The sequence below is a fragment of the Cajanus cajan genome, chromosome 1 (genome assembly GCF_000230855.2).
Source record: "Cajanus cajan strain Asha chromosome 1, NIPB_CcT2T_4, whole genome shotgun sequence".
Taxonomy (NCBI): Eukaryota; Viridiplantae; Streptophyta; class Magnoliopsida; order Fabales; family Fabaceae; genus Cajanus; species Cajanus cajan.
Window position 1 is genome coordinate 10,083,913 of NC_138517.1, and position 13,573 is coordinate 10,097,485.

General features: G+C 32.8%; 1 protein-coding gene across 1 annotated transcript; it reads right to left on the reverse strand.

Annotated features, from left to right (window-relative positions):
* Positions 1-1,772: 1,772 nt before the first annotated feature.
* On the reverse strand, positions 1,773-12,473 carry LOC109789009 (putative cyclic nucleotide-gated ion channel 20, chloroplastic). Its single transcript, XM_020347867.3, has 13 exons — positions 12,150-12,473; positions 11,463-11,951; positions 10,729-10,917; positions 10,526-10,624; positions 10,062-10,199; positions 6,886-7,128; positions 5,989-6,255; positions 5,556-5,701; positions 5,373-5,450; positions 4,656-4,785; positions 2,981-3,227; positions 2,696-2,858; positions 1,773-2,210 (listed from the first exon to the last, which is right to left on the reverse strand). The coding sequence occupies exons 2-13, from the start codon at positions 11,778-11,780 to the stop codon at positions 2,108-2,110; spliced, it is 2,121 nt and encodes a 706-aa protein (XP_020203456.1). The 5' UTR covers positions 11,781-11,951; positions 12,150-12,473; the 3' UTR covers positions 1,773-2,107.
* Between the last annotated feature and the right edge of the window lie 1,100 nt (positions 12,474-13,573).

The window sequence follows — 13,573 nt, forward strand, 5'->3', positions numbered from 1 at the left end:
TTATTTATAAATTACGATACCATTTATTTTATATATTTCTAAAGTCATATAGTAACTTATAGACTTAATTACATATTTTGTTATATAAATTTTATACAAATTTTGCCACTTGACTTTTAAATTGATATATTTTATATGATTAGAATTAAGTCACATCAATTTTGATACACATAAGAAAGAAGCAATTATTGTTATGCTTTGTTATCATAATTTTGACGACGTAGATTTATTAAAACACGTGGATCTCCGATCCACATCTAAACATTTTTTTGTCACCTAATTTTTAAGATTTTATATTTTATCATCATAATTGACATTCTAATGTGTGAGTTAATTATTATTATGTTAGATGAACTAATATTAAATTATGTCACTAATTTATGTTGATGATAAATGTGACATATTAGTGGTTAATATTTCATATAATAATTAATTAATGGATAATAAAATATGTAAAATTTTAAAATTAAATGATAAAATGTACAATTTAAAAGTTGAGTAATAAAATTAAAAAAAAATTGTGAAATTTAAATGGAAAAATACATAGTTATGAAAATATATTTAATTAAATATTATTTTTCCGGTAACTATTTGAGTAGAGGTATGAAAGTGTAATTATTAAGTTATGTAAATTTAATTTTAATGTTATATATTTGAAAAATTATACTATTCTTAATTATTTGACTTACAAATGAGATATTTGATATTTTAATATTTTTATACTTATTATATATCTTATAATATGCGTTCATATCGAATCCAATCGTGAATAAAAAATAATAAAAAAATCCAATCCAATAAAAATATAATCCAATCTAAAAATCGATGAAAATCAATTTTATTTGAATTTTTTGGACCATTATTTTGCATAACTATAGGTTATCTAAAGTTGTGTTATCTAAAACGAATTTTGCATTATCTAAAGTTGACCATTTCATATGGACTTTATTTTACTACGACTTCTAAATATAATGTTGATTGAGGTGGCGTGATACTTAGGATAAAAAAATTTACGGGTATTTACTTGATTTATATTGATTTGAATACAATTTTCTAACCTTGTAAAAAGCAACCAAGAGTCGTACGATTCTCAACTGAAGTTGAATATCGAACAATTGTTAATACCACTACAAAATTACTTTAATTATAACAGCTTCTTCAGGAGCTTGGTATAATAGTACCTCCAACAAAATTTTTAGATAACCTAGGAGTCACCTACCTATATGCCAATCCATTTTTCACTCAAGAATGAAGCATTTGACCATAAATATCATTTTGTTCGAGATTTGGTTGCTGAAAAGAAATTTCGTGTATCTCATGCGACCATTAATCATCAACTTGAAAACTTATTAATCAAGCTTCTTTATGACTCACGACATAACTTTCTCACAATGATCAAGATTAGAGTCATTGACTCTACCTCCATCTTGTGGGGGCATGTAATTAAGAGTATTATAACATCCACTTGATCTTATCAATTAGTTGTAGTGTTCCGGTTGTTATCAATTTATTAAGAAAACTGAAGTTGTTATGTTCTAACTATTATGTTAGTTTGTTAAGATAAGATCATATTATTATGTAACAATTTCACTTTGTTAGTATAAGCTCCTCACATATGTGTATATATAGTTTCTGCTTGTACATATTTTTGATGAATAAAAATTATCAATCTCACTTTTCCTATATGCCACAGATAAGGTAAAAAAAATACAAAATGTCAAGTGTTCTAATTTAAGATAAATTTAATAAAATAAATTCGATATAAAAATACAAAGTAAAATATCTATGTTATTTCAACATAAAAGAAACAACATTATAAAAAAATTAACCAGAGACTAAAAAAATTTAAAAAACCTACAAGGATAGGAACTAAAAGAATTTATCTTAAATTATATGAATCAAAAAGTTAAAAAAAGAATATAAATATAAAAACTAAAAAACTCTATTTTAAATTATAGAGATTAAAAAAATATTTTAACTTTAATTTATTATTTTTGACATATCAGATATTATTATTTGTGTCGCTTATTAAATTTTCTTCATCAACGACATTTTTTTATATTAAAATCATACATAACTGTGCAAGCAACCATCTCCATATCAATGTTTAATCCAAATAGGAATTTGCATGATTTAGTCGTTTATTCCTGTATCTCCATGCAACCTGAATACGGATTGCTGCATGGGATCTCCAATATGGTGATTCATACCTAAAATAACACAATTATCAAATGTTATGATTGTTAGCCATGGATTTCAAAAGAATCAAGACATGATGACATGCTTAACAAGAACAAAACACTGATGCCAAGTGAAAGACATAATACATATGAATGAACTAATAATTCTAAAAAATAAGTGGTGGGGAGGGGAGGGACATAAACCTCTCATCCTTAACTACGCTTCCCCTGTATCAATATTTTTGTGAGGATAAAGCTGTGCTTGTGCTTAATATCATTAGTTAACTTCCATATTCTTCGAGTCATAAATTGGTCAAGAAGATTATGCTCAATCATAAGTATAGATGTTACTATACAAAAGACTCTTTCAACTGATTTATACCCTCTAAAAAAGTTGGTTAATTTAGTTGATAATGTTAAATTTATCAATAATATATGAAGGTTCATTTTAAAAGGAACAAAGTAAAAAGGTTCTTATGTATAGAAACAGAGAAAGTAGGAGACAAGGGAATGACCTTAAGGCTCCTTGAACACGCGAACTACGCAAGAATCTGGTGAAAAGGATTGTGACTTCTTCAAGGTCTGCAGCTCGGAGTGACAGTGCTTCCACATTTGTTGAGCATCTTACTGTCCTGTTGCTAAGCAACCTCTGACCTGGAAGCCTCACTCTTCTGCCATCTGCAGGAGAAATCAAATTGATGAACAATGCTGCTATAACTTTAGTACTCCTTTTGACCTCTAAGTTTGAATGTTTAGTTACTATGCATTTTATCATTGCATTTCACCAAGTATTGATTTACCTGTGCTGACAGAAGAATGCTCAAGATACCATGTGAGGAGTTCTTCACCACAAGCATCCCCTTCAGATAAAGGAATTCTAGTTCCATCTTCTCCGATGCTCTCCAATTTACCACGCACCACGAATACCATCTTCTCTACCACAGCACCATGACTCAAAATTCTACTTCCTTTGATGTATGTCGTTTGTCTTAGCCTCTCACAAACAGCATCTAAGATCGGCTCATCCATCAGAGCGAAAATTCGAACCTGAAGATGTTTTAGATTCTCATGTTATGGGTACAAAGTGGTAAAGAAATAAAAGCAAATTAAATCATCATTACAAACATCCAGGATTGTTTAACACACAAAGGCTTTGTTTTTGTCCATAGACATATAGTCTTTCTGGTATTCCAAAGTTGACACAATCAAAAGATTAATATGTACTCATGAGACGTGTCTACTGCTTGCAAACATCATTTTAACATTGTTAGATTCAATTCTGAAAATACCAAGTCGACCTTTCATATTCAAGATCAAGACAAGCCTTATTACCACTAGACTAAGAGGCTTGGTTAATACACTAAGGCTTTAATATATATCATAATCAATTTTTAGATTCATTAATAAGATGCATAAACAACAACAACCAAGCCTTTATCCCACTAGGTGGGGTCGGCTATATGGATCAAACGACGCCATAGGGATCTATCATAAATCATTTCTCTTGATAAGGCATTGATCTCCATGTCCTTTAGCACTGTTTCCCCTATAGTTTTCCGAGGCCTTCCTCTCCTTCTAGCTCCAACAGTAGCCTCCATCTCATCGACCCTCCTCACCGGTGCGTCAGCCGGTCTTCTCCACACATGCCCAAACCATCTAAGACGGGACTCAACCAACTTCTCCACAATAGGTGCAACCCCCACACTTTCTCGGATGCATTCATTTCTAATCCGATCTTTTATCGTGTGTCCGCACATCCACCGTAACATCCTCATCTCGGCTACATGAAGTTTATTCTCTTGTTGCCCCTTTGCGGCCCAACACTCGGTCCCATATAATATAGCCGGCCTAACAGCAGTACGGTAGAACTTTCCTTTAAGCTTAAGAGGCACCTTTTTATCACATAGCACCCCGGACGCCCTCCTCCATTTCATCCAACCCGCTTGGATCCTATGATGTACATCGCCTTCCAACTCTGCATCTTGCTGAACAATAGATCCCAAGTACTTAAACCTTGGGACTTTTGCTATTGCTTGCTCTCCAATCTTCACCTCCTGAGTTGCCCTTGTGTTCCGCATGCTAAACTTACACTCCATATATTCCGTCTTACTTCGGCTTATCAGCAAGCCATGTTCTTCCAGGGCTTGTCTCCATCTTTCGATCTTCTCATTTATCTCTTCCCTAGAGTCTCCCGTAAGAACAATATCATCGGCAAAAAGCATGCATCGGGGTAATAAGATGCATAAAGCTGTCTTCAAAATTTTCTAGACATTTAAACATGCATCCAGTTATAGCATGTTACAAATAGAGACAAAAGTAAAACAAACTTTATAAAGTTAAAAGAGTGGATGAGATTTTGAAGTTCGCTTAAGATCTAATCCACATAGTTACAATCCATTCATGGTGCAAGCATGATAAATTGGGGTAATCACGACTAGTCATCTATGACAATGCCACAGATATTTTAGTGCTTACTTTTTTAACAAACTTGAAGAGATGGCGCCTTATGTCCACTTGGAGATCTTCTGGAAAATTCTCCATTAGAATTGCTTCATTCACCCCTCTTGTTGCAGTCCAACTATACCGTTCAGCCTCTCGCACTTTCCTGCATGAAAAACATATCATTTATCACTTTTTCATTCATTTGATCCATTATTTCATATGACATAATACCTAGATAAAAATGATAAATAGTAGACATACAAGTTCTGAAAATTAGGCCTATAGACATTCTATATTGTAGAATACTTGGTAGCACTTTATATGTGTATATATTGTCTGCATCACTGCCCAATAAGATGTTATCAACAACTATTTGTATTTGTTGCAGGGTTGTGTACTAAATAACGTAGAGTGATCGATCATATGTAGGTTTGGTTGGTGGTATATACATTTTGACAAGTGTTTGTTATTTGGGACTTGCTGAATTTTTAAAGGAGACTTCGGAAATTTCTATAATTTTAGTCTATTTGGAAAACGATTGTGCTTAGTGTGTTTATGATGCTTAAACATACAAGGCTAAAATGAGTTTCAGTTAGTTTAACTTGCAACAACTCAGTTTTTGAGTCATGACACATTGTCAGAAAGGGAGGGGATGGGAATTAACAACCAAAGACTTGAATCAAGAAATTGACAAAAACTCTCATTGACAACGTTGATATGATTCATGAAAAGAATGAGAAAATTCTATACTTTCGTAGGTATTCTGGTAAGTGTCGATGACTCATCCATTGCTCAACATCTCGGCGTCTAAGCTGCATTTCTAGCCTCCTATTAAAGGGAACGAAGAAAATAAATCATCTGTGTTGCAACACCAAACACGAGCACTTGATCATCAAAGTTCGCTTGAAAGTTGCAGTATTAGATTAGTTCTACCTCCGTCCAAGACCTTGAAGAAAGTTTTGTATGTTTCCAATGAGAAGTGCGAAAAGCAATAGTCCCAATCCAATGATGGCCATAGTAAAAAGGACTTCCCACACAAAATTGCTAGGTGTTTGGTTACCAGCCAGAGTACTAATTTGCTGTATAAAGATCACATTGGGAATAGTTGTTAGAGATAATATTAAATCATTCATATGAATTAATTAGAGTTTAGTTTTCAATAGTGTTGGTACTAGTTGGACCTTGACAAATAACAATTGACATTGAGCTAGTAAACCATTTTTATGCATTTAAAATCATTTCCTACATTGAGCTATTGAGTGCTATAGATACATCAAACTTTTACACTAGTGTCATTTGATCCTCACTACATATGGGCACACAATTACTACTAAAAGAACAAAACAGTTAGGAACAAAATGCATACCAGTAATCCCCAAAATAGAGCATATACATATTTGGTGACTATGTCTGTTTGTGTAGTAAGAGGTACAGCATTGGCATAAATCCCATAAACAAAAGAACCTTGGGAAGGGGAATTCCAACAAGCAATAGCATCTGTATTGTTGTTCCACTGGTTTGATGATAGGCCAAGCTGATTGTGTCTATTATGACCTTGTCCACAATCGATGAATGTCAGGCATCCAGGTATATTAGAACTGTGGCATGCATTTCGAAAACATTGATTAACCCTCTGTAAGAAGAGGAGAGAGAAGGAGAAAGTTAGAAAATTGAATGTTAGCCTTCATTTACTGAATTAAATACTTAATTCCAATTGAATCACTCGTCTTCAAAGCATCCAAGGAAACATAACAGCTTTGATAGTTGAGTTTCATTACCAATACTGCAGTAATATCTACAACGACAATTATTTCTAAGATATACTAATATCATATTGACAAAGCACTTCATACTGCTCATAAATGTGCATTCAAATGAATCAAGTATTATTTGTTATGCCTTTTCTTTCTGTTCTTAACAGGATTTAATGGCAGACGAGCAATTTGTATCTTATGCTACACAAAAAACACAAGTTTTCTATTTGTTTGAGGAGATATAATTTTTCAAAAGGAGTCCTGTATCTTACACTTCATAGTTCATACATGTCTCCACATTAGTATTCATGAGATACTTACCACTTTAGCCTTAAAGTCTCATGAATTTACTTTTAGTTATCACTTAAAAGACCTTAAACCAATGAAGACTTGTGTATTTTATAAACTCATGTTTCTCCTCCTTTCCTAATGACGTGGAACTTGTTTTGTATTCCAACAGAAAACTCGTACTACTTTTGAAATAAGCATCAAATGCCATTTTCACTAACCTGCAGAGCAAAGAGGTACCAGCAAGATCCAACAACATGGCTAGCTAACATAAAAATGAGAAGGTTTATAACGAAATTTGCCCAGGCTGACTCGAATATGAATCCTGCTGGAGACTGGCCAAACAGCATTGGCAGAAACCTGAATAATCTGGGAATATACTGCACTAGGATTGCTGCACGCAGAGCATTCTTAGCATAATTTGCTCCCCTCAAAGATTTTGGTAGGACAGACAACAACATGATCTGCATAAATTTTAGGAGAGATAAAAAATTGAGTATGCACATAATAGCTTTAAGATTTTAAACAATTTGCTCTTGCAACGGGAATCACAATAGATTTTATCATAGCACACAGCTTCTCTCATGTATGCCTTATTAAACTTATCATAAATAAATAATTGTCAATTAATAATTGATATCTCAAAATACATCAGAAAAAGAAATTGAAACCTTAACTTATCCCAGTTTTGGAGGGGAAAATGATGAGGGTATTTTTATGGTATTTGTCTGAGAGGATATTTTATGAAATAATTTTATAAGGTTATTACACAAACATACTCCACAATGATGAAATATTGTCCGCTTTGGGCCTTAGCCCTCACGGTTTTGCTTTTGGTCATCACCCAAAAGGCGTTATATAAGTTGTTATTTCTTGTGTTATTTTATCGATGTGGGACTTGTTTGTATCCTAACAATCCTCCTCTCAAACAAGGGACGCGGCTCTGATACCACTGATGAGGTTATTTTTATGGTATTTGTCTGAAAAGATATTTTATGAAATATTTTTATAAGGTTATTACACAAACATACTCCACAAAAATGAGATATTGTCCGCTTTGGGACTTAGCCTTCACGGTTTTGCTTTTGGTCATCACCCAAAAGGCCTCTCAATCATTGAAGTATGTTTATGTTATATAAGTTGTTATTTCTTGTGTTATTTTATCGATGTGGGACTTGTTTGTATCCCAACAATTCCTCCCCCCAACATCTTTGTTGTGTATATCTTTAATCACACAATTTTTATCTTCAAATAACACTTTATAGCCTTTTCCTAATAATTGAGAAACACTCAATAAATTTTGGTTAATATCAGGAACGTATAAAACATCATATATTAATTTAAAACCTGAATGACTCTTAATAGCAAGTGTTCCTTTGCCTTTTACTGCAAGGTGTGCTCCATTCCCCATTTGAACTTTAGAGATATCAGTTTTGTTGAGTTCTTTGAAGAGTTCTCGATCATAGGTCATATGATTGTACAACCACTATCAATAATCCAAGCTTTTGAGGGTTTTTTGGTCATAAAGCATGACATTGAAAGTAGTTCTTCTTCTCCCTCTTCTTGTTGATCTTCAACAATGTTGGCTTCTTCTTGTTGCTCATGAGATTTGCATACATGTTTTAGGCCTTTTGGGTGATGACCAAAAGCAAAACCGTGAGGGCTAAGGCCCAAAGCGGACAATATCTCATCATTGTGGAGTATGTTTGTATAATAACCTTATAAAAATATTTCATAAAATATCCTCTCAGACAAATACCATAAAATAATCCCATCAGTGGTATCAGAGCCACAGGTTGGATTCGGTGACAACCAATAACCCTATAACCCCTCATAACTCATAAAATATAATATGCTATATAAAGACAGATTCCGCTGCATGAAAGGTTAGGTCCCTTGTTTGAGAGGAGAATTGTTGGGATACAAACAAGTCTCACATCGATAAAATAACACAACAAATAACAATTTATATAATATAAACATACTTCAATGATTGATAGACCTTTTGGGTGATGACCAAAAGAAAAACCGTGAGGGCTAAGGCCCAAAGCGGACAATATCTCATCATTGTGGAGTATGTTTGTGTAATAACCTTATAAAAATATTTCATAAAATATCCTCTCAGACAAATACCATAATGGGGTTATTTCTTGTGTTATTTTATCGATGTGGGACTTGTTTGTATCCCAACAATCCTCCTCTCAAACAAGGGACCTAACCTTTCATGCAGCGGAATCTGTCTTTATATAGCACATTATATTTTATGAGTTATGAGGGTTATAGGGTTATTGGTTGTCACCGAATCCAACCTGCGGCTCTGATACCACTGATGAGGTTATTTTTATGGTATTTGTCTGAAAGGATATTTTATGAAATATTTTTATAAGGTTATTACACAAACATACTCCACAATGATGAGATATTGTCCGCTTTGGGCCTTAGCCCTCACGGTTTTGCTTTTGGTCATCACCCAAAAGGCCTCTCAATCATTGAAGTATGTTTATGTTATATAAGTTGTTATTTCTTATGTTATTTTATCGATGTGAGACTTGTTTGTATCCTAACAGAAAAAGACTTTATAAACTGTTGGGATACAAATAAGTCCCACATCGATAAAATAAGAGAAAAAATAATAACTTATAAAACATACTCATACTCCAATGAAAGAGAGGTCTTTTGGGTGATGACCAAAAGCAAAATTATGAAGGCTTAGGCCCAAAGCGGAAAATATCTCATCATTGTGGAGTTGTGTGTGAAAAACCTTATAAAAATAACTCTCATAAAATATCTCATCAGACAAATACCATAAAATAACTCCAACATAAACTGAATCTCAAACACAATGGCAACATCAAGGGCGTTCACTGTTAGACTTTTGCCTCAACAACAAAATCAAGATTTGAAGGTATACATGTGAAGGAGTAAAGAATAAGATAGAGCGATTAGTTAGAGACTTAGAGATATCCGGTATTAAACATTGAGAGAATAAGCAGTGTCTTTTGTTGAAGGGGAAACTCTTGGAGGACCGATTCTTTCCTATTCTTGTTAATGAAAGTGTTCTTTCATTTCATTCTTTTGCCTTGGATTCCTAACATTCATGTTTTCCTTTTATGTCAAAGATACAACACTGATGATAATTTAACTGTGACAAAAACATACATTGCACAAGATGACTAGAAAATGTATACTTTCAAAACTGACAATGTCAAGGAACTGGAGAGAAAATAGTAAAATGTAATCATCTTCAATTGTTAGGCTTGCATATTTCATAATACACATTAAGAATTAGGAGGTAAGTAAAGATACCTTAAATACTAAGTTAGAAGGAGCAAAATCAGCCAAAAGAAAGGGAAAAAATAAATCCAAAAGAAAGAAAGGTAAATGGGAAGAAATTTACCTGAGGAAGAGGAAATACAACAAATAAGTCAATAAGAAAATAACCCTTCAGGTAATGAAGAGCAATTTTCTTTGGATGGTCAACTAAATCTCCAGCACCTACCACCCTCGACTCGGGAGAAACAAAAGCCAACCTAAACTGCAACAAGGAAACTTAGCAGAGTTATATAAACCTTAAATTATGAAAACTAAAATTTCCTTGAATAGGACAAATATCCTTTGAGTTTGCTTTTATTAGCCTAAAGCCTGTTAATTTGGTGCTAGAAAACTCTTTTGACACACATTTATCAGAATATTCATCTTCTCAAAACCAAAACATGGTCTAATAGAATCAGGGAACTGCTTGAATTTCTTTTTTTCAAACTAAAAAATAGTATCATTCTATGAACATATGGATTTGCAAAAATTAAAAGCAGGGGGGTTAGGAGGGGGAGGCTTCTAAAAAGGTGGTTATTCAAAAGTTACCTGGAGAAGAATGTTAAGCAAATATATGAAGTCATTCATGCTTCTAACTATAACTAGTGCTTTTGTCAATCTCCAGTTGATAACTATACAATTATAATCCTGCACGGGAAAAATGCAAATTAATTTTCATATTGTTGCAGGGAAAGATATTATTAGAACTTGCAAATATTTTGTAACTAAATAAAAAAAAATCATATTCATACCTGCTGAACATAGAGTAAGAAGAAAAATAATGGATCCACAAAAATTGCAACCAAGCAACAAATGGCCAGAACCATGTTCCAATGTTGTATGAATTTAGAGTGAGGGTTCATAACTCCAGGAACAAAAGAACAGGAAGAAAAAAGTTTTCTAGCGAAACTCTTGGCGTCTCTATCAAGAGCATTGTGAAACTGTAAACATTGAAACAGAAGTTTAACTGGTTATGTGAAAATGATAATAAATCATAAATGTCCGCAAAAGGAAATGAAAAAGGTTAAGAGAAGATCAAGTATAATGACAAAATAAAACTAATAGGAGCCTTTGGAAAGTGAGCATTTGATAAAATAAGGAGACATCTTGAAATTGCTAATTGTCAAAACTCAATAATTCTTGTGTTGCAAGTGAACAATGTCAAAGACAACCGCAGTAGGTTTTAACAGTAAAAAGAATAAAATGCTCCAATGAATATAAGACTATATTACTAATGAAAGTCTTGAGGGTTAAGAGCGGTTTCTTGTAAGTTGTAATGTATCCAGAGAAAGGGAAAAGAAAAAGTATCGTACGGTAGTTGTTAAAACTATTATAAGTAGAGGTATGTGGTCAGCATTTGGCAATACAACATCCAATTACAGTTGTATAGCATAAAATCACATATCTAGAATAAAAATTTAACTACGTAACATGTAATTAAATGCAACTGAAACAATACTCTATTATAGGAAGAAAGACAAAACACCTTGGGATCAGATATAGTTGAAGCTTTTGGATTACTTGGTTGAGAAGCCTTGAAGTAAGTAGGACAAGTAGCACAATAAGGATCATTACAAATTCCCAGTTGCCCAGATCTTAGCAAATGTTCATTTTTTTTGTCATAGTTGTTATTCCAGTGATTTGAACCCGTGGTGCTGAAAGTAGCAAATTTATCTGTTTCGCTCTCCTCTGATTTGTTTCCTGCGATAACTATACTCTGCTGCGAAAGATTTTCAGTTCCTGGTGTAGCATATAGTGAACCACTGTGTCCCACCAGACTAATTTCTCTTTCATATGACTCCATGGGAATAGAAACTGATGCAGTTTGTGTCCTGGATAAAAGCCTTCGAAATTTAGTGCACCTTAAGGGAACTTGGTATTCTTTTCCCCTTGCACTTATAGACTATGTTAATTCTTAATCATATCTCAATTGACTTCAATTTCTTTTCCTGGTGACCAATTCGTCTTATCAAAACTGAAAAACAAAGATAAGATAATGAGGACTAGAAAAGTTAAACGTGACTATAAAACATATGGTATCAGAGCTTATAGTCCATCTTTATGGTTTGTCTATTTTGGTAGGCATGCAGATGTATGTTATAGCAACAAGGTGATGGTTAAACAAGATACAACCAAGTAAAACAAGAGGTACAGACAGAAGGAGTAGCAGTACCAGCTTGAAAGCTTTCTGAGCGGAAAGTCAAAACCATGATCCCATCAAGTTTGTATTAAAGCATGCATTTTGAAAGCTTGTTGATCATTGGGGGGGTGGAAACAATACCAATGTGGTGGAGTTGTAAGGCTTAAGAGTTTGAAAAGATTGAAAAAGTCAGCTATGACATGAGATTGTGAGGATGAGCGATAATGAAAGAGAGTTGGAATGTAACAACTTTCGGCATTTGAATGAATGGTTTGGAATTAAAAACAAGAAGCCTTTGGTTTACTTTTTCATTTTTCTGTTTGTCTTACTTTGTTTTGTTCTCTCATAGGATTTGATGAAGTAAGAAAGAAGCACCAAACATTGTTTATATATATATATATATATATATATATATATATATATTCAGCAAGAATATCTTATATATGCTTATGATTTTTGTATAAATTAATCACTGTATGTATCAGCATACTTAAGAAAGTGAGTTGGGTATAAAAGTGGTTGGTTGGGTTGAGATTGAGCAAGTGTAGGGTCAATGACACAGTTGTTGGCAGCACTAGGTATAGCTGCACTCTTCAGTAAACACTTCGCTTTGGATATGCCTATAACTAATAACTATGCTTCGTGGCGTCACGTACCCTTTCCTAAGCTTTTTATTATTATTATTATTTGCCAAAGTTTTCTGGTCAAACACTGTGTATGCCTGAACTGGATGGAAACCCAACTAGATTAATTAATATTTAACTTTAGCTAATGTTACTCTGGTGAATAATTTTTTTATGTATTAAATTTTACTAATTTATTCGATAAATTAAACCTCTATAAAAATTTTTAATTTTTAATATTTAATTAAACATTTCTTTCTCAACTTTTATTTGATAATGAAAGAAACATTTTTTCTCTATGTAATTAATAATGGACGATTAAAATTAAAAATAATTTAAAGTTATATGACTAAAAATCGATAAATATCACATGATTTTTGTATTTTAACATTAACTATTTGGGGTAAGATTTAATAATTAATATTTAGGTGTGCGTGTGGACCCATGGAGATGCATGAACAATATACAAACTAATCGTTCAGTGTCCAAAAAATGTTTGTGTGTTATAATGCTTTCTGTTTCATTTCATGTTGTTTATATATAATTATGTAAAAATCACTCAAAAATAGAAAGAAAAGGAGAAAGCATTTTTTCTACAAAAGTGAGTATCCTTTATAATGAAAACTCAAATTGGGGAAGGAAGCACAATCCTCTCACATACTCTAGACTTTTTTTAATGCATTAAATTAAGCCATTCTTTAATAGATAGTTGACTTTTTATTTTATTTTTTTGAAATGTAGAAACCATCAAAATGTTGGGGTACTCTATATAGTTAAATAGAAATGTGGGAGAGGACCTAAAGAAGGAAGGAGAATCCTTTCGTATTAGACTTT